This window comes from Apiospora kogelbergensis (assembly GCF_038363985.1).
Source record: "Apiospora kogelbergensis strain CBS 113332 chromosome Unknown utg000001l_segment0_segment0, whole genome shotgun sequence".
Taxonomy (NCBI): domain Eukaryota; kingdom Fungi; phylum Ascomycota; class Sordariomycetes; order Amphisphaeriales; family Apiosporaceae; genus Apiospora; species Apiospora kogelbergensis.
The window spans coordinates 4,401,378-4,426,142 of record NW_027117418.1 but is presented as its reverse complement, the minus strand read 5'-3'; the positions used below and the strand labels follow the sequence as shown (position 1 = coordinate 4,426,142).

The following is a 24,765-nucleotide window of genomic DNA, read 5'->3' as shown; positions in this document are numbered from 1 at the left end:
TCCCCTGTTCTCGCCATTGCCGTCTGGATCCGGTTTCATCTCGCGGTGGGGGGATGAGGTCTCAGTCGGCGAGCTCTTGCCATTGCCGCACCCTTTCACCATAGTATGCCGCTGTCATCATGTCAGTCCTATTATCGTGCGCGGAAGAGCGTTGTCATTACCTTGAGTGCGTCCTTCCGCGAGAAGCTCTTCTCGCAGTGTTCACAAGGAAACGGTTTGACGGCCAGATGAATCCGCTTGTGACGCTTCAAATCGTGGTTCCGATTAAATGACTGCGGACATACGTCACATTTGAAAGGCCGTTCCTGGTGAGCAGGTTGACCATGAGAGTACATATGGTGGTGTCCCATATGTGGCGGATAGCCATGCACCATGGGATTCAGGCCACCGACCAATATCGGTGGAGCATTAGGGTTTGTCATGTTAGAGAGAACAGGGCCACTCATCGGTGGTGCCAGCGCAGAGTACCCTCCATAGTGGCGGCTGGAGTAATGAGTTGGCGCATGCATAGAATGATGTGAGCTGAGTGCCGGTATTCCCCGTGGGATGGACCCTGTAGTTGTGGGGGATGACTGAGTGGGAGAATGATGGGAATTCGCGAAAGAAGGGAACGAAGGCTGCTGTGGTGTTGAAGAGGGCGGCGCGTAATAGCTGGATGCCGTCGGGGGTCGAGAGTAGGTATCCGTGGATGTCGTAGCTGCCGAAGGCGGCGCTTGAGAGGCGGATGATTGGGAGCTGAGAATATTACTCGGCATCTGCGCATGGTGTGAGGACTGCGAAAGCATCGACGAGTGACCGGAACCGCTTCCAGAGACTGTTGAAGGGAAGGGGGCCCAACGTTGTCATAGGGAGGTGCTACGAGCCCTTCTCCTGTCGCGGGCGACTGAGAGCTTCGGCTGCCGAAGGCGTTCCCGGAGGGGGAGTATAGCTGCTGGCGACCGCCGTAGCTCGATTGCATCAGTCCTGGCTGACTTTGGCCCAAAGTGCTGTAGGTGTAGGACGAGTTCTGCGTCAGTGCCCAATGTCCCTGGGGGTTGCTATACGGTGGGATGCCGCCAGCCTGCGAGCTCTGCGAGCTGCCACTATGCACGCTGGATGAGAGCGGGCTCAGGCCGTCGTTCCCGGTGACTCCTGAACTCGATGTTAGACGTTCGTCCTCATCCATTGGGAGGATCGATCTAGGAAATATAATTCACAAAAACGCTTCCGATTCTTGTAAAGGACAGGTTTTCTTTTTGGGTGGCCGTGGGTGTGGGCTAGGTGTCAAATTTTTAAAATTCAGGTAAAGAGAGGGAGGAACCATACTGGGAACTTGGACATCCACCTGTGTATTCGGTGGGGGAGATGGAACTGAGGCAGTCCTCCGGCAGCTGGTCTACGAGAGGTAAAGCTTGCGATTTCCATTCTCCTACGAGGACCCGGAGGGGAGAAGAAGGCTCGACTCGACGTCGTACTTGGCTGTTGTCCGAGTCTCTGCGAGGAAGGCTCGAGGCACCCGAGTCCCCAGAAAATACTCTCTCACTCCAGGGCGGCAATTGCTCGGTTCGATCTTCCACGGCGTCCTGTAGCCCGAGTGACGATATCCGCAGGAAAAGTCGAATTGCGTCCAAGGTGGCTAGCAATAGTGTTCGTGAAGCATGCGGCAAGTGCTATCCAAGGAAGTCGAGTAACCACGCTGAAGCCAAAGCTTGGGGGTAATTGTCGAGGTTGAAGTTGGGGGACCCACGGTTGTGTAGTAGGACGGCGGCGATGTTGTCACGGGTGGGCTTGTCTCTGGGGGGGAGGGGGCTGGCCGTTGCAACAACCACTGCTGGCTATGGCTTGACGGCAAAAACAGCCAAGGAGCAGGAACAGCACTCTTAATGGCGGTTATGCTGCGTAGGGCAAAGGCAGGTTAGGTATGGAGATGTTTGGGAGTCCCAGTTGGAGGTTGCCTTCCTGGTGGGTTCACGAGCTTTAAGGTAGGTTGGGTGGGAGGTGTTCGGTGGAGACGTCGATCACCCAAGATGGCGCCGGGAGGCGCCTGTCGTCGAGATTATATGTCAAAGGGTCTCTTGGGCAGGTAGCTTTGCGACCCTGCGACCCTGGTCGTATCTGTGGTGCTGTACGCCTCTTTTACGACTTGCTTCTGTCGGCGGGCTTTGTGGCTTCTTTTCGCTCGCTCTGGGGGTGGGTAGTAGGTACACTAACACGCTACCTTGGATCCCTAGGGCGGGATCTCTCGTTTGGACTTTGGATGGGCCTGGTGCCCCCAGACTAAAAGTAGCAAGTAGCTCACTCGGGCTCAGTCTAGCTGAGCTGGGCTGAAATGGTTGCCGGACTGGGCGTTCGAGACTTAACCGTGACAACACGACGCAACCTGGTCCCCTGAGCGGGTTGCTGCGAAAGACGAGGTACCTGCTCGGTACCGCCAAACTCTGTTTCTCCTTGTTGTTGTCCTCCCCTTTTTCATGTGTAGGTTTGCAGCTCTTATTAGTTGCTTTGGCGGAGGTTGCTCCCGAGTTTCAAGCACGTCGACAAGGAGGAGCAAAAAGAGACGGGCGGAGGACCAGGCGAAGTTTCTCTGGGGACCGACAAGTGGTGGCTTGCCAGGTCGCGGTCTGTTAAATCGCCGGGTATGGTGATGGTGCAGGGCAAGCTGAACAAGTGCCGGTAGGGGTCAAATTGCATGCTAGGCCTCAGCCCGGCCTGCAGGTGGCAATGACTACAACGTATAACAATTCATGAACTGGGCAATTATGAGACCTGGGGCGAGTTCATCAAACGTGGATATGGAGCTGTTCTGGTGACGGCAAGAAGAGTGCTGGAGTCTGGGTGTTTGTGGTATGCATACATACATACACACATACACACACGCACACATATATCTATATATTATACAGAAGAGACCGGATATCGACGGGGCAGGCAACGCAGGCAGGTTGGCTGGAGAGAGAGAGAGAGAGAGAGAGAATAAAAGGGAGGAATCACCGTACTACGGCTACTACATGTAAGTACTTACAGCAGCAGTACATGCTAACCTAGCAGGCCTGGAGAGAGAAAGAGGAGGCTAGAACCCTGGTCTTGGCGACTGGACCCTCCCATGTCCACCATGTCCACCATGCACCCAAGATTCCGGGATTGCTCAATGCACACCCATTGTTGCAACCGTCCCCCCCCCTCTCTTGCCGGATTTTATTTTTCGTGACTGACACACTCGCAGCGTCCGAATTAGTTGGAATGATACGACGCGGGCTTGAGCAGCAATACACCAATCTCGCAGCCTGGCCGAGTCCACTCCTGTTGGGTAGGTCATAGCAGGTAAGGAAGGTCCTAGGTAATAAATAGAAATAGCACGCCGAGACCGAGACCTGTCACATAAGACGGAATGGTCGGAAATTCCTGGCCTTCCCATCCCATCAATGGATCTGACATTTGTAGGAGTCAAGAGGTAGTAGGTAGTCCCAGCGCTTACCTATGAGAGATAAGGTAGCAGCAACTAATAAGGGATCTGGGACACGAGGACGTAATCTCTCCGGGCTGCGAGAAGGATACGTACCTTAGTTTACAAGTACTATAGTTGAGAGATGACTACAGATATCTTTTTCCTCGTCAGAACGCCCCCCCCCTCCACCCCAGCACGGAGTTGGTTGGCATGGGGGTCACTCCCAGCGGATTTGCACTTTGATGACAGGGGGGGTTAACCTTCCCAGCTGCAGCCAGACAAAAACCAGGGGAGGGCAGAAGAAGAAGAAGAAGAAGACGAAGAAGCAGAAGAAGGGGGCAGGGGGAGGCACGCCTTGAGAGAGCCTTGAGCCTTGAGCCTTGAGCCTTGAGCCTTGAGCCTTGGGTACTCCGTACTGTAGGTTGAGTTGAAGAGTTGTATTGTATGTACTTACTATATGCACGGTCATTGATCCATGTTGACCCATGGAATAGGCTACAAAAGTAGGTTCGAACTAGCCCATAATTGCCCAAACCATGAACCAGGCGGATTGACAAATTGACCTCGCTCCTCGTCAGTCTGCGCACTCACAACTACGAGTACAGTAAGACGTGTCGAGAAGTGGCACGGATGATAGTCATGAAGAAACTCTAGGCTGCCTGGTTCCTTTCCTACTACTGCTAGTTTCCTGGCAGATAATTCAGATGACAGAACTGTACATTCGCTTGAGCATTAGTTGAACCGACTGCTTTCTTTTCTCCCCTCCCCCCAGTCTCCCCCCCTCCCCTGCAACTCGTCTTTATTGTCTTGGCGTAGCATTCACCATTGGATTGCCTGATGGGAGGCCGGACTAGTTCTTTCAGCTCCGCGATTTAGCTTGGTTCTCTCGTCCCGTCCAAGTGGGTGCCATGCCATGCCATGCCATGTCTCTCTTGCGGCTGGAATACCACATTCCGCTTGGTTGTCGGCGATCGACCAGGATTGCGAACTTGATCGACGCGATGCAATGTGATGCAATGTGATGCGATCGCAGCGACCGTCGGCCAACGTCGAAGCCAGCAGCAGCATACGCACGCGGTTTCTACTACTCTGCTGCATCTGGAACTGTTGTCGCCTAGACATGCTCATTCACTGCCCGGCTTGCCTCTTACCTCTTCCATCTCGGCCTGCAGCTCGTCTCCTCGGGCCCTCGGCTCCTCGGCCCCTCAATGGCTGCAGATATTGTACTTCTCTGGATTGCATCGACTCCGGTGTCATATCGTTAGTTATAGCTACATACTGGTTGTGCGTACATACGTCTAGTAATATGCAACCGCTGTGAAGTGCCCACTCCCATAGCTGGGGCAGATTCGCTTCGACATCCGCGTCCTCAGGCCCCTGCAAAACGTTTCCTGCAGCTGAGCAGATCCTTTTGGTCAACCAACCCTCTCCTAGCAAATATACAATTGATTTCCCCGACCCCATTTCCAGGTCAGTAAAGCCAGGGGGGTCATGGTCAGGCATAACACGGTATAGATCCGGGGGTCCTCTCTTTTCTTCTTCTTTTCTTCTTTCCCATTTCTTTTGTTTTTCTTTCGCTTAGAAGCGCCTGCTTGTTGTATTGACTCTACTACTAGTGAGCCGACTTGGACTCATTACTAAAGATGTAGAAGAGTACTCCGGCCTTGCAAGCAAATGTCTAGGTAATATCCCTTGTTAATCGCCCCGTCGAGTATTTTCCTTGGCAATCCCGCTTAGCACCGTCTACGCAGTCGAGATCGACGGGTAATTCCGCAATGTAGTAGTGGTATGGATGGGGCTGCTTGCTTACGTCTTACTTTTGCTCAGCAGCCACTCCCCATGGGCACGAATATGTCAGGTGCAAGGAATTTCACGATGCCAAGTACGACGTGGATGCGGCTGACACCGTGATGCTCTTCACCATGTCATCAACAACGGGCTTCCTTCCTTCCTTCCTTCCTTCCTTCTGTCCAGGGCGTCCTAGCCGAAATGGCTTGACCCGATCGGAAACCTGGGAGCTGGAACTCATGAGGGGGAAATGCTTTTCCTTTCCGGCAACCGACCGCGCCTCTCCGGCATACCCTACAATTCATCTCACTCCTTTAGATGAATCGTGGGTCCAGAAGTTCAGTTGAGACTGGCCAGGCAGGCGAAAGCCATAAATACTGATGGACTTCGCTGAAGAGTCGGTGTCAAGTGGTCATGTACAACCTGTAAACGAGGTTATGTCTTCAGTGGTGGGGAGACCAAAACTAGTCAAGAAAAGGATTGGTTGGATTGGTTGATGCAGAGTAGCGGACAGACAGGTAATGAGTATCTAGCTGTTTCTGGTAGCTTTTGACGAGACGAGACTTCTTATTTGTCTGTTCTGCCTACGGCAATTAAGATAGAGTACTCATTCTTTTTTCCTTCCTGGTTTTCGGGGAGGGAGGGTTTGGTGAGTGTTCAGGCCTCTCCCCCTACATGCATTGTGGCGCGTGCCTGAATGAATATCTCGTCCGTGGACCCTGAGATATCCATCCTCTGCGAGCTACGATTCCTGGTAATGAAAGTAAAGGAAAGACGAGCGGGTCACTATTGATTAGCTATGGATAAGCTTCTGTAACGGTGGTGGCTGTTCTTTAAGACATGGCTAGTAAATCTGTACGCGACGTACCCTGATATAAGCGCAGCCCGGAACTCAGCAGCTGAAATCTCGTGCCGGCTCGTTCAGCTATCTATCTATAGTGGGAGTGAATTCACCCGATATGATTTGTTTATGCATATCCTCTCCATGGACCGATGTACCTCATATATCGTCTCGTTTATTGGCTGCTGTTTATTAGCAATTATTGCATAGCATCAATAATAGGTGTGATGGATTCCGTGGTGCATAATTAGAACCAGGTTCCTCTCAGGGTATGTGGACTGAGCTGGATTCCGTGTAACACGACAAGTCCGATTTACATGGTTCTTTGCAGCCGCCCTCCGAATCAAGTTAATCCCAGGGCGGAAGCGAAAGGGGCCAGAAGTCTCTTCTTTCCCACGTAGATGCCTGTTCATCATATCATCCGTATCTGGAGCGTTCCGGAGAGTGAGTGAGCACAAGGCATGGCGGGAACCGTTCGTCGGACAGGGATCTGGCACCCCCGCTCCAAAGGATGGGCCAAAGTCTCCCCAATAGGGAGAAACACCGACGGGCAGGTCACACACGATGATGGGGCGTCTCGGCTCCGATCTCACGGCTCAGTGTGCGCCATAGTTCCGTTTATGGTAAGGTTGAGTCGAGGCAGTTGGTCGAACGAAACCTTTGCCTGCGCAGTTAGTTACATATACACACCAGAGATGGGATGGCAGGCCATGCCACGTCCAGATTTGACATCAACCTCGAGCCGACCCAAGCACTAACCACCATCTGCGTGGCGCAAACAAGGTTAAAGAGACACGCTGCCTTCTTCTACTGCAAGAGCTGAAACGACTTGGGCATGCATGCCACCCCCATGTCGCTTCGGAGCCCGCAGCCCATTGCGCATCTGCATTGCGCATCTGTTCGCGGTGGGTGGTCAGAGTCGAGCATCGTGGGATCCCAACGCACTCTCTCGTCTCACTCCCTCTCGCTCTCCCTCTCCTTCTCCTTCTCCCTTTCCCTTTCCCTTTCCCTTTCCCTCTCCCTCCCCTCCCTGTCCCCTCCCTGTCCCCTCCTGTCCCCTCCTCCCCCCCGCCCTCCCTCTCTCGCTCTCGCGCTCTCCCCCGCCTCGTTGGCCGTTTCCCTGACGCCAACTAAAAGTGTCAGACTTGCTACAGGTACCTAGGTCGACGGGGTGTCTGTCATCTGCCCGCCTCACCCGACCTAGACATTTGCTGGTGATGTGATTGGCACTTGTCAGTCGACTAGTTTCGTTTCAACCCCTCGAAACTTGTGAGCTCCTTCAGGCCCAACCAATCAGAACCAATGGTCTAGTATTTACAAGAGATACTTGCTCCAACTTTCGTCCAAGCCCCGATCTCCTTGGTTGGGCGAGCGATTGGCCACTGATTCTGAGCGACATTACATACACTCACCATATTGATCCCAGCCAGTCAGGCCTTCAGACGGCTCTGAGGGGGGGCTGCAGAGTCTGCAGCAGATCCAACCCTCTGCAATTCTTGCAGCGAGTAAACCGGGTTCTCTGGCCGATTCGCAGAGAAGCCGACACGATTGAAGCACGTTTCCAGCATTTGTGGGGAGATCGCGCAGCGATACGGCCAGTCATCGATGGGTTTGACGTACGATTCAGACTGACCTGCCTGGGGAACAGCGAATCATTGGTGAGCCTGCCCACCCATGGTCGACACGGGATCAACTGAGCACTCACCGGCACGATCCCGAATGGCCGGTCAACAGAATTTGTACGAACACCACTTTAACCACGGTGTGGCTCGCGTCGTAGCGACGCAGCCTTCGGCCAGGGCTCTTGCAGCATGGGGGTTTGGTTCTAGAAGGCCTTCCGCAGCCCAGGCCGATGACGGCGCCATCCTCTCAGCAGACGAACCAGCCCATGTAGTGTTTTCTCAATCGGGTATTAAGAAGACATCCTCTACTCGCATGCTTTCTTATGTACCAACTTCTCTCTTCTCGCGGTGAATCTTCACCGAGATGGCGTGGGTGTTTCCGTCAGCAAGCGCCCTCATTCGCCTCACGATCTAGTGTCAGCTCACCTCAAAAGGTCATTTTGGGCGTCACGAGGATCCCGACACGTCTGCCGGGAAATCAGGCGATTGCTCTTTGAAAATGTACATTGTCGCATCTGCCTTGAGCTCTCATACATGGAGCCAAAGGTAGATATATTGCCACCATTGAAGGCTTTCGGCGACATCTCACATTGCCAATGCACATCTAGTATGATACACACCACCATGCGGAATGTTACAATGAGTATGCGGAGTGGTCGGCGAAGTGTGCAACATGAGGATCTCGGTAGCACAGTGTTGTTGGAACATCCTGGGCCTCTCAAGGAAGAGATCTCTCCTGCTGCATGGTATCCGCCCCTCCTGGAATACCAGCTCTATAGTTTTTAGGCCTCGCCTGTTTGTTGAACCTTGCCCCCTTTGGGGATGGTCTGGTCTGGTCTGGTCTATCTATGCATGTAGACAGAGTGAAGGCTGGATGCTCTGTAACCACCACACATACAGTATTTTACACGGCCAGCAAGGTATATAGGGAAGTAGCACGTGTCCTGGGCCCCTGTGAGGACGGTGGCAATGGTGAAAGACGAGGCGGGCTGCGGTTGGCTTGCAGACAAGTGAGCGCCGCCCAGATCTTGCGGATCGGGCTGCTGATTCCGAGATCCATGCCTGCCTGTTCTGGACTGCTGTGTAGGCCGTTGTGAGCAATCACTGACCAACTGACAATCCATGGCCTATACGGAAGGGAGAGTATTTCAAATGATGCCGGCTGCTCTGTTGCATGTTACCACGCACATGCAGTTGCTTGGACAGCAAGTCTGGTCTTTGTACGGGAGAGGAGAGAAGAGGTCGGATTGATTTGCATTTCTTTTTCTTCTTTTTCTTCTTTTTGCTTTTCACGCACCCATCCCAACGACCGACCATGCGTCAGAACGACCGGATGAGGGCCCCGGCTGGCTGCCAAAATGCGTCGGATCACACCGCTCTGCGCAACACTACACTGCTTGACAAATAGCGTATGTACATACGATCGAGTTCCTGGCCAAGCCCAATGCGACTGGATAGATGAGGCGGGCATGGCGGATTCGCACATTTCATGCACAAGACGTGCAGTGCAGCCTGAGGGGGTCAACGACGATGCTGTCACTGGCATGCATGTCGACATGCCATGTATCCCGTCGCTCGAATAATGGCATCCTCATTATTGTGGAGATGGCCGATCAGCACGTCCTTCTCTACACGTTCGGGATCTTGTTTTCCTTCCCGTGCGGGAGCCGGCGATGGAGTATATCCTGGATCCCTGCGTCGATCTCCCTCTTTCTCTCACTTCCTCTCCCTGTCCCTCCGGCCATCTCCCCTCCATTCTTTTGTTCGTCTCCGTGCCTGGATTGCCTCTCGGCGTCGCGTGTTGTCGGCATTCGACATTTCTGACAAATCTCGTTCTCCGCCCCAGATGAACAGGGTTCATCGTCCATTCGGTCGCCGGGATGGAAAGTACCGGATGTGTTGGTACATTGACAATAAGTCTGCTCAGATGATGGGCTGTGAGTTTAGTTTACTTGAACGAAGATCAGACAAGGGGAAACAAGCTTATCCTTTTCCCAAATCCAGCTTGACTGACTGACTGACATATGTACACACCATAACACAATCCCTTGCATCGCCGATCGCCGCCACCCATCCCCCGAAACCATGAAGCTGCCCATATTTGCTTTTTGTTTCTCGACAGGGGGAAGTGCCATTTTCAAACCCCGCCGGGAATCTCGCCAGCCCGCCGGCTGTCTCTCCGCCGCCAGGTCGACCTGCTGCGACAGCATGCCTTATCAACGTGGCCGGGTGGGGTATGTCCGTCAGCTCGTCGCTGCATAACCCAATTTCGCGCGTGTGAGACAAGACACAGGGGGAAAGAGAAACACCACACATACATATAGCCGTTTGTGAAAGGGGGAAAAACAAACTGCCGCCCCCCTTGGAAACTCGTCTTTTGTTGCCATTCCTGAATCTTGAATGTTGAGCATAGGTACCATAACATCCTCCGTGCCGCAACCCCGGCACTGATACCACATGCGTGTCTGTATTTTGGGGGCAAGCCATGCTATGCTCTCTGCCGATCAGGTAAGCTTGTCCGCTTGTGGGAGGGCTTACCGTAGGAAGATGAGATAGCCGAGCTTGTATGGTGTTCTTTCATCCACCCGCTGATACTTTCTTCCATTCAAGCGTGATCTGCACGACCTGTGCGATCCAACACCCGTTCAGGGGCCCAAGTCCACGCCGGTGCTTTAAAGCGGCTTCTGGAGGAGGGAGGGAGTCGGAAGAAACTGTACGCAGGCCAGAAGGCCAGAAGGTCAGGCCTTGCAAATTACCACGACTCAGCGTTCTAGTTACGCACGTATGCATTGATCGTGGATCATAACCCTATTATACGGGTACATGTCTCCTATGTGAGTTCCTCGGGGCCAAGCACGATTGCCCTTTGTGGCCTTGTCCGTCGTCTTGCTATTTGGGCGGGTGAGCCCAGAGACCCTGTGCATAGCCACGATGTGTAGTCATGATCATAGGAATAACAACTGCCCAGGCTTGACTTTGAGCCCCTTTAGCATAGCTACTACCAAGTGCTTCTGGCCTGCTGGTGTCTTGCGAATTACAAATCTCCCATAGCGTCCGATGAATAAAACTACGCTGACAAGCTGAGTTATGCAGCGAGGCTATCGGGTAAATACCATGTGCCTTCCCTCGACCGCTTTACGTCGTCATGCTCCGTTCGATCAATGTGCGCACGGCGGAAGTCGTATCCAGGGCTAGCCGACGTGTCTCTGGCATTTGGAGGTCAATCGAGTAGGTCATTGGACATGAGCCATTACTTGAATTTCCTCACATGTTGCTGGTGAGTCCATTTCGTATGTTCGCCCTTTCCAATGTCGTTGATTATATATATGGCAGCGACGACTGCCAGTTAGCATATCTTCGTGATTCGTTGTAGCCCTAGCGCCTGATGATGTTTGTATTGTCGTTCAACGATTGACAACTTAGTCATTTCCGGAAAAGGGGGTTAGGGGTTGGCTGTCTATACTCTGTACCCGTTATTCATCATACGTGGCCGTTTCATCTGCATCATCCCGGCTATAGACGTCTTTGATGTAATTCAGCGATATGGGAAGGTTATATTCGGTTGCCGGATTGGACAGCTCTGTCGAAAGATGAGTGTCAAATTGTATGATTCAACAAGACAGGTTCACCGACGAGTGAGTCCTTACTATTTGCCTACGTCTACTTGTATCGATACGTCCTTTCAATCGAATATGTATCACATGGAATGTATTAGGCATATACGTTTCTACCTGCATGGCATACCTCTGATGTCAACTCTCGAGCGGGCACGCTGAGATGGACATTCGTCAACTGCGCACCACATCAAGTGCTTGTTCGCTACCTAACGTGTCTTTCAAGCAGGGTTTTATCATTATTGTCAAACCCCGTATCATCTCAAGTTTCGCACAGCCCACAGTCAGTTATACAGATATGCTTGGTCGTCGGAGAGGAGACAAGCCTTATACGGAAGTAAGGACGACGCCACCAAGCTACTCGAGTCCTGCTGAACCTGTTGAAGACTCGCATTATTCGGGAATGACCAATGGTTAGTCTAGAGGTCCGTGGATGGTGTATGCGGCTTTATGTGTGTGTCATGGCCGGCTCTCCGGCCGCTTCGGAACGATTGACCAGTCCAAAAGCCTGATGATGTCTGTGGTCTTTGGCACATACTACTCGACAGAGCTTCGGGCTTTGATGTGATATATCTTCATTGAACAGCAGTGGGCTCTCAAGATGGATGAAAGGGGCACAGGATGGAGAATATCAAGAATTATACTGGTTGTCAGCCGCATTTCGGACCGACCCAAAGAGATCGATGTCTATCATGACCACAAGCAAGATCCATACTACTCAGGATACCTCCACCGGCCAGAGTAGACACAACATATACGCGACGTGGCCTCTGTGGCTCATGCCATAGTAATTATTCAATGTTTCCGAACCTAGTCGGAACAGAGCAAGTCCACGCAGCTCCTAATAGGAAACAGCTACGCCGAGTAACGATGGTCCGGTCGAGGCGCTCACATTGCACGACGACGACCAAATGTGCCTGATAACACGTAAACTGCGTCATCTCAGCCTCGATTCTGATGGACTTCCAAAACACCGCTGAACAATGAGAAAGTAACCCTTGACGTTCTTGGGTTCCGGCAAGCTAGCAAACCCGGACAAAGCGATCAGTCTACCATGCAACAACACATGTATTCACCCCAGTCATATCAAGGAACTCCTGGGCTTCGAGGCGATGACACCTCAAAGGCAAGTGCTGCTACGCACTTGCAGGGTATACCTGTTATCTCCTAGCAAAGCTAGTTAGTTAATCAAGCGGTATACGCGATCTTCCGGGCAGTGTTGTCTACACAGCAACCCCTCAGAAGATGAGATCTCGTCGTCCAGTGCACAATGGAGAGGCTGATCTGGATACGCCCCGATTCAGAGTGGTGTCAACCGATATAGGTTGCATAGGCCGGCCGAGAAGGGGCTTTGCGCCAATAGACCAGGCATGTCGACCAGCTTTTCGAGGCGGATTGACGAGGGGGTTGTAGCTGTTTCAAACGTTTGCGTGTCCGGACCCGCGGGGAGCGCGTTTGCAGCGACAGCTGCCAGATTGTTTCTAGAGGACGGGCGGGACGCGAGCGATTATGGGCAGAGGCCATTGGAGACACCATGGCCGCATGGACATAGCCGCGTTTCACCCGCGCTCGTGAAGAAGGCCGAAAAGAGAGATGCGGAGCTCAATCCAATCAGCGTGATGTCAGTCCATCGACTGTCAGATATGTCCCAGATGGCCAGCCAGCTTGTTTCGACGGCAGATCTCAAGAGGGGGCAGATGGATGGCAGGCTAGGCAGGTTGGGATGGACACTGACGAAGCCGGAGCCAGATCCAGGGTCTAGACTATGTATCTGATGTTACCAGAGAGGGGCTGGAATGGACAAATGAGCGAGCGGGCTCGGGTGCCGTCTTAAGACGAAACCAAGCCTTTGTCAAGAGCACATTTGAGCAAAACAAAGCCCACCAAACCCAATGGTGGACAGTGATGGCATCCCAGGACTGTGGTAGTCGGGAGTGGACGGCGGGAAAGCGCAGAGGGCGGAAGGAAGAATGCATGTAGATTACTAACCACCCAGCCGTGTCGTCGGATGCGGCCAGTCAGGATGTCTCGCTCTAGCAGCCGCTAGCTCCGTGTTCGTGTCTTGTTGTTGGAAGAAAGAGAGAGACAGCACGGCAAGAACAAGAAGTCGCTTCCCCAGGAACAAGAGGAAGATCAGGCATGCCAAGGCGTCCCAAAGTGTCCCAAAGTGTCCCAAAGTGTCCCAAAGCCCCCAGCTTCCTGGACTCGCAGCATCAAGCTTTCATGCGACAGAGCAAGCAGCAGTCTAGACCCGTCGACCCCGGACCCCAGCTGTGCCCAGAAAACAGGGTCGTCGGGTGTTCGTGCTTGCGTGTTTGAATAACCTTCTCAAAACGATAGACGATCTCGGACGGCTTAGCTGCTGCTGTTCCCCAAAGCCAGAGCGAAGAGTCGCACTAGCCTCCAATTCGGGTGTCACATCACACGGGAAGGGCCATTTACTAAATAAATCAAAAAGCTCGCAAACTTGCTCATGCTTTAATATATTAGAACGAACGCCGCGCCGCCCCCTCTCGGAACTTATCACTGCCTACTCCTTCTCTCTATCTGAACTCTCACGACTGATCAGGCCGGGCCTCCTCCATCACCACAAAACCAACAACAACAACAACAACAACAACAGCAACAACAACAGAAAACCACCACCACCACCACCAAGAAGCACTCGTTCGCGACACATATACATACATATATACTCTACAGGACTGGCGCCTGCTCTTTCCGCACTACTATCACTAATACCCACCCGACTACATACGACAATGGCACCCCACGGCGACATGGCAGACATGGATATGTCGGGGGTATGGACATGTCGGGAGACGGACACTCGTCGTCGTCGTCCTCGGGGGCATGATGATGATGATGTCGGTGTTCCAGACGTCGCAGAAGACGCCGCTGTACTCGATGGCGTGGACGCCGCAGAGCGTGGGCGGCTACGCGGCCACGTGCATCTTCCTCATCGTGCTGGGCACCCTGCTGCGGGGCTGCTGGCGCTCAAGTCGATCCAGGAGTCGCGCTGGCTCGACCAGGAGTTCAAGCGCCGCTACGTTGCCGTCCAGGGCAAGCTGCCCATGGCCGAGCGTGTGTCGGCCGACAGCCTCGCCAAGAAGATGACGCTCTCGGAGAACGGCGTCGAGGAGGACGTCATGGTCGTCAAGAAGGTCCAGACCCACGCCCGACCCTGGCGGCTGAGCGTCGACCCCTGCGCGCCGTCATTGATACCGTTATCGCGGGTGTTGGCTATCTTCTGTATGTTTCTCCTGCCCCCGTCTCCATTGACTTCTAAGAGCATCCCTGAGCTGATACCATGCCCCTGCAGCATGCTGGCAGTCATGACGATGAATGTTGGGTACTTCCTGTCGGTGCTTGGCGGTGTGTTTGTGGGCAGTCTTCTGGTTGGCCGCTACACCGTCACGTCCGAACACTAAAGCTGAGTGAGCTGTCTGGTATAGGAGGGCTGGCGAGAGAGGGATTTCAGGATCAATTAGGTACCTACCCGGACCCGGGACGGGGGGCATGGGCGTTAGTAGGGGAGAGCAAGCGAGATATTAGTGGTTTTAATGTCCAACAGTCCACCCGTACTCAGTCCACCCGTACTCCGTAAATGCCTTCTCTAGCTGTTACAAGAACGTGCTCATATCTCGTCGTCCCCCTCTCCCTCCCCCACCCCCACCTACCTAAGTGAGCCAAGTACAAATGCCCCGGCATCCAAGACCCGGAATCCGTGCAGTTGAGGCTCCCAAAACGCCATCTTGAAACCGTGTCGCTCAAAGCCGCACCTTGTATCGCCAGATAACGAACGGTATCATATAATGCGCTACACCTCAGAGGTAGCCTGTCTTGCCTTACCGAAAACGCGGGCCTCAGGCTCTCCACTGGTTTGCATCAAAACTGGTCGGGGTTGGTTGCAGCTACCGCATCCGGCACTTAACAATAAGATCGCCATCCATCTATTCTTTTTTTTGGATAGAGACTCGCCCAAAAGAGAGACAGAGCTGTTATATCGCCCGCCCCCAAGCTTATTTTACCCACCGTGTCCCCCGCCTTCCCCTTTCTCCCCATTCACCTGCTCCGCTGTCCTATCTTATACGACCAAAGAACCATAGAACAAACATACCAGTGCGGTAAAAAAGTGTCGAACGCCCGACACTTACCTTCACAGAATATGTCCGTACATCTATATTCTACAATTAGAACTGCCATTCGACGTCGAGGCGAACCGGCGGCCGCAGCGAGAGAGCTTGCACCCGGCCCGCTTTGCCTGATCTATTTCCATGGATCCTGGCGTCTTGGCGCGTCAACGACGCCCAAGGAGGTTCGAGAGTGAGCCAGCCAGCAGCCCACACGACGGTCCAGTATCACGGCCTACGATACGTTGTGGACAGGCTCGCCCGTCTCCCGGCGAGATCCACTACAACAGATAGACTGCCCTATCGTCATGAGATTTCGGTGCGACACAAACAATGACGGAGCAAATGAGCATATCATTGACCAAGTGAAGTCTCCCCGGCCATGATTGCCATTGCGGGTTCTCTCCATTGTTGAAATGCGAACCATCATGTGTGTCACCTACCAACTGTTCATTGCATTATCTCCCGATAGCGACCTTCTGGGTTCAGACATAGCTTCGACTTCCCGCCTGTCTCCAAGTCTGTACAACTGAAGGGGGAGGGGTTGTTCAGGCTTGTTTTGCTCTTCGCGCCCGTCACCTGCAAACACAAAGACAAGCTTGACGGTAGGACGTGCGAAGTCACGTAATAACGAACGAAAAAATAGAGCACGAATACCAATATCATTGTGTGATCGACTCTAACGTGCGAAAGTTGCTATTATACATTCCGCCTTTTCCATGGGAATCCATAACGTCGACGTCAAAGGTGTCTCTGGTGTGGGAGACATTGCCGCGCCATGCTGCCGTAGAATAAGTGACTGAGAAACGCACCTTTGCCGGAGGCAAGTACACTTGTAGCAATGTGTGATGCGAGACGATGTCTATCGACTCGGACCTTTCGGCACGCGGGTTCAACCCCCTGCCATCATAGGCACACCACGCATGAATCATGATTCGTCGGTCGTAATCCCCACGCAGAACCCCTAGACTCCTCCCTTGGGCCATGCATAGATGAGCTGAGTCGATGTGCGCCGTATTCAAGTCACCGACCACTTCAGCGCCCCTCCCCGATGAACCGCAACCAGAAAGATGGGAACGTTGGAAGGGAATAAAAATAAATTCAACCATATGCTCTTGCGTTTGACAAGCACAGACGGTTATATATCTCCTCATGAGACGAAAAAATATCTTCCATGCCCATTAGACCACGCACAAACATGATCTTGGAAGAGAAGTGTGGATATTAACTTGTTGAGACTTCGGACTACGCGCATGAGGCGTAATCGTCCGAATTCTCCCAAGACAAAGCTGACGGCAGTACGTGTTCAGAGGAGAAGAGAACATGCACTGAAGTCTGAAGCCGCCGCAATCGAGGACTAAGTGAACAAAAAAAAGGAAGAATAAACGAGCAGTATAATCAAGGCGACCGAACAACGCCGCACCGTAGCCTCGAATATTATGACGTAGTGTTTATCAAAATTCGGTAGGAAATGAGAGGCTCGTGTGAATGCAATTATATTCTGGGTATCAGGTTGGCGCAGGTGAGAACAAATCGAGTTTGTTGCAGTATTGTCGTTACGACTGGTGAGAAGTGTGCTGAGGCATGCCTGATTGCGGAGGCATAGCGTATTGCGGACCGCGCTGCTGGACGTAGCCCGAGTAGGCCAGCGCCTGGTTGGGATCAATAGGCACATTGGGCATGCCGTAGCCAGGTGGCATATGGCTCGGCGGCATCCCTGGTCGGCTCGATTGAGGCGGTAGGTGTTGGTTTGGAGGCTCCTCGGGTGACTCGACTTGGTTGGAGTCGTCAACACCGTTTTCGTTCCCAGTGTTGGGCTCAGGCGCATTCAAGCATGCCTTGCCGACAAGTTAGCAAGTGGCTCTGCAACACCCGGACAGACACCGTAGAAATGACAATTTCGTACCTGGATCAAATTCTTGCCCTCAGCCTTAGTGACGAGCGGTTGCAGCTTGGGCGTTGTAAACGTGTAGACGAGACCGGTTTCTGAGACGACCAAAAGTAGCACTTGCGTGCCCGTGAGGACAGAGAGCTCGTAAGCCTAGTGAAAGCAGTGTCAGACGTGTTCACTACGATGATCGGGAAAGCATTCGCATGGTGCGACCCATATCATACGCGCTGGGTGAGATGACGACCAGATAGCAGTCGCGTTGAATTGACGCGCGGTCAAGCAGGATACGGATGAGTTTGCTCAGCCAGGAGGGCAGTTGGAGGATGGAACGTACCTTCTTCATAATACCGGCCTTCCGCTTGGAGAAGGTGATGTGGCGACGCGACTTGTCGGTGATGAACTTGATCTCAATCTTGCGACGCTCGCGTCCACCCTTCTCATCGTCGTCGTCGTCATCGTCGGCCACGCTGGGACGGGCGCGCTTGACACCGCGAGGCTCGGCGCTGCCGTTGCCGACGGCATGGCCGTCGTCGAGATCGTTAGGCGACGTTTGGTCGTGTTGGTCGGTAATGTCGGCCATTGTTTGACGACTATACTACGCGGGTATCACGAAAAAGGCAAAAAAAAGTGGTGGAGATGCTGTTTTGAGTGTGGTGCCGATGACCTATACTGAATCTGGCCTCGAGCGGAGAGAGCCTCTTCCTGTAGTTGGTAGTCGGGTCAAGCTGCTTTGGTGGTAGCTTGTTGTAGTAGGCAGGCGGTGGCAGCGTTTTGAGCGGGAATGGGTGTGGGTGGCAGGCAATTGCAGCCTGTGCTTATTTTCTGTCTCTTTTATTATTTCCCCTTTGGACTGGGAGGGAAAAGTAAAGTCGAAAAATGACCAGTGAGGAATGGTCAGGTCCCAGAAAATGGTGCTTGCGCCTTTTTTCTGTTGCTTGGGCCGGTTCGGTGGGTGTCGAAGGGGGGTTGCAGGTGCGAAAGTCCCCGGTGTAAGTAAAGTAGGGGCGTGCTTTCAGTGGGTAAGTAGGGGCCTCTAGTAGCGTACTAATAGGTGCGGTGCAGGCCAGGCAGGTTTGGTTTGGCGTATGAATCGTGCCTAGTGGGTGGGTATGCAGCGGCAGTAGTGGCCTGTACCTTCCAATCAATACTTCATTCAGACTTATCTATTTTCCAACTGATTGAAGGGTTGCTTTTTGGAAGAGCAAATGGACCCCAATGATTGGGCGCCCTATTGACTTAGTGAGAAAGGTGGGACCTACTTCGATTGAATAGAAGGCAAGTGAATTGACAAGGTCGGAATTCTTTTTTGGACTACTTGCTTTGTTTGACAGGCGGATGGCGTTGACGAAGGTGTTAGAAAAAGCTGTGGCAGAATTCCTAATGGGGTATTGAATGGCAGTGGTTCCAGCTTGCTTGGGTTAAGCTTGGGTCGGTGGTGGTGCCTGGTGGATGGATGGGGTATCTTTTTTTCGGGGGTGTTCTGTGCTTCTGTCCTGCGCGTCTTGTCAGTCAAACCAAGCAACAAGCAACCACACAAGTCGAGTTTAAAGTAGGGCGGGCTGGGGCGGATGGCCACAGTTACATGGCCTTCCTAACCCAAAAAGAGAGAAAACGCCAAACAGGAACCAGGAATATTGAGTGGGCGGTATAACTATGATACATTGACGTAGGTATGCAGGTCAATATATATCTGATATAAAAGAAGACTCGGTCCGCTGTTGGTTCCTCCACTGGTCGTGACATCAACCCGTCAATCGATTGAACCGAACCAACGGTAGACACTGACCAGGAGAGCATGTCGGAAAGAATCGACGACGAACGACCAGCGACCTTGATCCCATCCGGGCAACTGTGGCCAATGGCAGCGAAGGAGTATAGGGCAGCAGAGCAAAAAGGAAAGAGAGACGCCCGACACATCATCATCATCATCAACAACAACAACTTATCAAGAGCAGACATACCTAGATGTGTTTGTACGCTTTGAGTAAGAAGGGAATGAGGAGCATGAGTAACTATACTCACCCAGACAGGTGTGTAGGTAGGTAGGTAGGTATTGTAAACAGATAGAGACCGACAGAGACAGACAGAGACAAACAGGCAGACAGACAGAGGATAATTCGATAGATAGACGAGTGATAGTGTGCACTTACTGTAAGCTTTTCTTTTGGTGTTTCTTTCCCTTCTCGGTGCCTTACACACAAGAAACCAAACGGATTCGATGTCAGTGTCGATTCAGGAAAGGTGAATGCGGGATGGTTGAAAAGAGGATAGCGAGGTGGTAGCACACGGGCTCTTGCGGCCATGACCAGACACTTTAAAAGGCAGAAGGCGGGGACGTGGCGGCCTTGGAGAATATCCAATCCTCGGGTTCTGTCCTATCCCTCCCAGTCGCTCCTAGTCCCTCTCTCCCTCTACCTGCAATCCAAGGGAGGAGTTCTTCTCCAGTCTGGACGCTAGCGAATGGAGACTCTCCCCATCCAAGAGATTGTCTCTCGCACGCTTGCGCGCCCATGGCAAATGGATGGGTACCGCCCCCGGCTCTCAATCCAGGTGTTCGTTTCTTCAAACCCCATGAACCATTAAATGAACAGTGCAGTGTGGGTGGGCCCCCAAAAGCAGCCAAAAGGGGGGCTGGGATTGGGTGACCGATGGAGTGTCGGGTGCATTTGATGGACCGGGCATGCTACTCTACTGTAACACGTACATGCATTCATACTGTCCCTCCATTATCACCGCTTTTGCCCGCCCAGGCACCAGGTACTTTGATGGGACAGCTCGAGCTTTGTGTCGTTGACTGATCTATTGATCGTCGGTTAGTAGCTATCTGATAAGTCCATAAGAGATGGAACTTCGCAGTTCCGTTGAATTGCTTCAGTCACGAAACCGGGGGCGTCCCCTGGAAGGTTCGCACACGAGTAGGCATGCAAGTTTGTTTGCAGTGGTGCACGCAAGTGAGGTCCAAGGATAAGTCGTTTCGCGAAACCTGTTGGTCACGATTATGTGAGCAAGCCCGTCGAATGCACATTGTATCGGGTCGATGGTACTTACTCCGGACAACTGACATGTAGCTACATATCAGTTTGTTCCAGCCCCCCAGGCTCTCTTAGTCAGTCCCATGGATTCTGGGTCCTCAAGTCAGGCTATGCCCCAAAGGGAAGGACGTTTCTTCGGGAAGACAATGAGAGAGGACGGCCCGCGAGACTTTGGGCTAATCGTTCACCAGGGGCCTCGTATAGGTAAGTCCAATCCACGTCTTTTAGGTAAGTCCAATCCACGTCTTTGCTATAGCGGCTAATCCAATTATTCGACTGTTCTTTGGTTTGTTTTGGTGTATTTCAGTCGGTTTCAAGATGGGCGAGTATATTATCCGGTTTGGCATGTTATCCACTGAATAGCAGAAACCCAGGGATCCAGACAACTGTTCAGTAGTAGACTCAAGGGGGTAGGTAACACATGATAGCTAGGCACACCAATGCATCCGCCGGTCTGTGTGCAAGCAAAAAAGTACGAGAAGAGCAATAGAGCAAAGGCTGCTCTCGTCCCCCAGCTGCGTGCTCTGAGCTTGATACCGCCGGCGGTGTCAAAGATGACTCGACTAAGCAATGTAATACCCTCTTCCCTCTTACATAGCTCAGAGCGTGGTGTGGTGGCTGCATTGGAACAGACAATGGCACTTCAGGGTAGGGTGTTCTAAAAAGAGACGATGAGACACATGTCCCATCTGTCACCATACGAGTTTACTGCTGGTCGTTGTACTTCCTTCGGGAGCTTCGAAGTGTGCTGCGTCCAGAGCTGTCAGTTCAATGCCCCCTCCCCCCCTGCTCTGGGATTGAACCCTGGGGTGCAATCTGCAAAACAGGTCGACTTAGGCATAGCGGGCGTGCAACAAAGTCCCATTGTATTGTAGATTCCATGAGCTGCGGGAACTCATACATACATACAACCTGCCCATGTCTATATCCAGGAGCTAAGACATGTTGCGCCGGCTGAGCGCACATATGGTTGGCCGAGGTACTTATCTAGACTGCCTAGAAACCCGTGCATCACCGGCGGCGCCAATTGCGCAAAAGCTGCTGCAGGCCTTGGCCCCTGGTTGTGACAGTTGAAGCGGCAGCAACTTCACGCGGTCTGGCCTTTGAGAAGGAGTGTCATTGTTGCGTCGCGCCCGCTCGGCCGCTAAGCTCGCTTCGGTTCTCCGCAGCCAGTCAAGGCCTTGCTTGATCTTGAGTAAGGAACCTTTGCAGCGGCATCTGGGAAAAGGTAGCCTTGACAAATGATTCATAGGTATGTATGTATGAAGTACCCAAGCCCCAGACTAGCGCACACTGCACTCATATCACACACGCATCTGCTCCTCGCCGTGCCTCCTCCAATCCGGTGCAAGGAGAGGAGCGATCGATCGCGTTCGGCCCTAGCTACTTGGGCAATGGTGATTCCCAGAAGGTATGTTTGTTAGCTTTGTATCCGACGTGTACGTACGGACTACCCTTGGTGCTTGGGGTGCTTGGGGTGCTTAGGGTGCTAGGAGAGTGACTGAGTGAGTGACAAGCATGCTGTGGACTGTGACGGTAGAGAGTCGGGTGGGGCGAACGAGCGTCTTTGCCCGTGGTTGCGTGGGGATCGGGGACCGCTCAGTGCAACGTAGAACCTTTACTTACATACATACATACATACATGTGTACTAATATACATACCAACAAATAAGTTTAGTGCGTCGGTCCCAGCTGACAGGCGCAGTGTAGGATTTTGGATTGATAGTGCTTACAGGGCTCCATACGACGCAATCAGTTGCTGCTACATGCTGCATGCCAGTGCATGCTTAGTCTGCGCCTGCGAGACGGCCTGTAGGTTACATACTCCGTACACGTAGTGGTATCCTGCCTACTGCCTTCCTCTACCAGAAGGATTCCAGCCTTTTCCTGCAAGATTCACCGAATTCCTGGAATGGCATTCAGGCTGCTGTTGCTGCTGATGAACACACCCATGGCAGTGGTGTGTGCTCGTTGCCGTTGAAGACGTAGCATTGTATTTCTTTCACCTAAGACACCCGGCACCCAAGGAATTTCTGCAGGGAGAATTGTGCGATCCAGGTCACGGGCGGGCCGCCGGGATGGCGGCTTGCATCGCAGTTGGATGGAGGAGGGTACAGATTGTGGGGTTTGTCATCTCAAAAAAACAAAACAAAAAAACATTTCTTCCCAACGAGATTGACCCCGTGTAATATGTATTTGTCGTTAGCGACCACGGCGGTTGGTAGACAACATCAACACCATGTTGCCTGATAGGCCGCACTAAAGCTAGATAGTTCCACATTGTCGATGGCTCTCTTGCTCTCTTCAACTCAAGGGCTAAAGAGACCGGGGGCAGGGGCAAGGGTCGGGGGGCAATACCCGTCAAGGCCAAATTGCATCGCACCGTGGATCTGTGTATGTACTTCTTGATGCAGATGTCATCGATTAATAGTCAAGGCATAGCCTGCCTGCGAGTGACTTTGAACACGCTAGATCTTGATATCTTCTGACAGCCAATTTTCTGGTGCCACCACTATCCAGACAGCACACAGCAAAAGCCAGCGGCTTCGGGTCGGCTCTAGGAGATATGTACGGACACACATCCTCTTATATGTGTACTGGTTGGTGAAAAAGAAAGCCGCTCCGGCGCCAAGGCTGGCTATCATTTCAAGCATGACAGGGATGACTATATTAGGGACTCATGAAAAGCCGTTGACAGGGGGAAAGGGGCGGGGGGGGCAGACTGATAGCGCTAGTCGTGATGGCCAATGAGCGCGAGGCCCATCGCTAAGAAGAGGAAGAGGGAGAAGAATGAGAGACCGCCCAAAAGTAAGTTGGGTAACGGGTTTGCAAATGGGTGTGGAGGAGGAGCTTCATGGACAAAGCTTTCCGGAGTTTGCTGGTTGCGATCGATGATTAGGCATGGGATTTGTAGCTCATAACGTGGAGTTGCCTATGGCCTCATCTCCATTAGTTTGAGATGGCTCTTAGTACCTAATAGGAGAATTTGTAATAGATGGATGGCAGAAGCCAAAGCATATTCGAAGCGTTGGTCCAATGCCAAGCGACCTTGGTAGACACAGGCACAGGCACAGGCACAGGGCTGACACAAAAGCTGGCAGAAGCCGGGATAGAGTATATGGACGTGCAGTTTTAAGGATTAGACATCCCGTCAGGTCTTAACCCTTTGCGGCGTGCCCATCCCTCATGTGTTCTATTTCCTCGCCATGCCTAATTGGCCTTAAGAGAATGGCTTCTGATCGGAACGTTGCCTCGTTCCCTAAACTCAATGGGTATGGGCTCATCGGGGTTATCGGCTTTCCGCATATGAACATGGAGGAACGATTTCCAAAGCTGTTCTCCCAATCGTGCTTTCGGTGGGAATTCGCTCCATCGAGGATCTCGCGCTACGATGAGTGCGGTACTCTAGAGTAGGTACATCCCAGCTCAAGGCCTGGTAACTGATTGGCACTGTAGTGTATATATAGTGAGGAATCGTTTGCAGGCTATAGTGTGATATATCGAAACATGTCGCTGCCAACTCAAATATGATTACAGGAAAGAAGAAACAGCTGAGGCTGGACTTCGCGACTTGGCTATTGGATGAAACGTTCCAAAATAGACACATGTTAAGAAGAAGAAAAGGAAGAAGAGTATAATGGCAGTAATAAGCCTGCCTCTATGCTCTCGAGCCGCGTTAGCGTCAGACAGCCCATGATACGTACTGAACTCGCCTTGGTGAAGAGCATGACCCCCAACCCAGTAAACCAGACCGCGACAGCCATTGCGTATAGGGCGGAGAAGATCACTGTGTATATGTATGCGATGTATTGCCTAGTCAGTTCCGAATGGCTTGGCGACCAGTGGGTGGAAGCTTCTCATCAAAGATATCTATGGGTAGCTGGGAGCTGCTTGGTCGTGATGTTGGTAGCCACCCCGAGAAGACACCGCCAGCACCGGCGCGCACGACCTTGGTCTTGTGCGTTTAATCTAGCCCGAATATGGACACAGAGTAAGAATGAATCCATATACCAGGAGTCTTGCCACATCCACAGGCGCCTTACGGAGGAACTGGCTGTCGGCCTTGTCGGCCTCATCGGCCTCAGCAAGACCGCGTGCCACAGGACGAAATGCGCACATCGTCTCAGTGACATACGACGACGGATGGGCTGGAGCAGGGCACGGTAAACCTCATTGTTTTATGTTTAGGAGACAATGGGATGATGGGCCCCTGGCCACTGGCCCCTTCTGACAAGATTGAAGCACATGACGCAATGATGTGATTCAATCCGATCCTGGTGATGCGTGCGATGCAGCTCAACACCCAATATCAGCTGCATCTTCCATTTCGTCGTCTTCTTATTTCCACTAGCCCTGTGTGCAGTGGCTGTCAAGTCAACCGTGTGCAGTCTGTCTCCAACTCACCCACAGCCACGCACTC

General features: G+C 52.5%; 5 protein-coding genes across 5 annotated transcripts; 1 reads left to right on the top strand and 4 right to left on the bottom strand.

Annotated features, from left to right (window-relative positions):
- Nucleotides 1-35: 35 nt before the first annotated feature.
- Nucleotides 36-422, bottom strand: PG998_001403 (Zinc finger protein; the record flags this gene model as incomplete). Its single annotated transcript, XM_066868221.1, has 2 exons — nucleotides 36-92; nucleotides 162-422. The coding sequence occupies 2 exons, from the start codon at nucleotides 420-422 to the stop codon at nucleotides 36-38; spliced, it is 318 nt and encodes a 105-aa protein (XP_066736636.1).
- A 20-nt stretch (nucleotides 423-442) lies between these two features.
- PG998_001402 (uncharacterized protein) lies at nucleotides 443-1,165 on the bottom strand (the record flags this gene model as incomplete). Its single annotated transcript, XM_066868220.1, has 1 exon — nucleotides 443-1,165. The coding sequence occupies one exon, from the start codon at nucleotides 1,163-1,165 to the stop codon at nucleotides 443-445; it is 723 nt and encodes a 240-aa protein (XP_066736635.1).
- A 12,886-nt stretch (nucleotides 1,166-14,051) lies between these two features.
- On the top strand, nucleotides 14,052-14,720 carry PG998_001401 (uncharacterized protein; the record flags this gene model as incomplete). Its single annotated transcript, XM_066868219.1, has 1 exon — nucleotides 14,052-14,720. The coding sequence occupies one exon, from the start codon at nucleotides 14,052-14,054 to the stop codon at nucleotides 14,718-14,720; it is 669 nt and encodes a 222-aa protein (XP_066736634.1).
- Nucleotides 14,721-16,978: 2,258 nt separating this feature from the next.
- Nucleotides 16,979-17,893, bottom strand: PG998_001400 (MADS box protein; the record flags this gene model as incomplete). The annotated part of the gene is made up of 3 exons (XM_066868218.1): nucleotides 16,979-17,260; nucleotides 17,329-17,463; nucleotides 17,648-17,893. The coding sequence occupies 3 exons, from the start codon at nucleotides 17,891-17,893 to the stop codon at nucleotides 16,979-16,981; spliced, it is 663 nt and encodes a 220-aa protein (XP_066736633.1).
- Nucleotides 17,894-24,162: 6,269 nt separating this feature from the next.
- On the bottom strand, nucleotides 24,163-24,464 carry PG998_001399 (uncharacterized protein; the record flags this gene model as incomplete). The annotated part of the gene is made up of 2 exons (XM_066868217.1): nucleotides 24,163-24,300; nucleotides 24,357-24,464. The coding sequence occupies 2 exons, from the start codon at nucleotides 24,462-24,464 to the stop codon at nucleotides 24,163-24,165; spliced, it is 246 nt and encodes an 81-aa protein (XP_066736632.1).
- Between the last annotated feature and the right edge of the window lie 301 nt (nucleotides 24,465-24,765).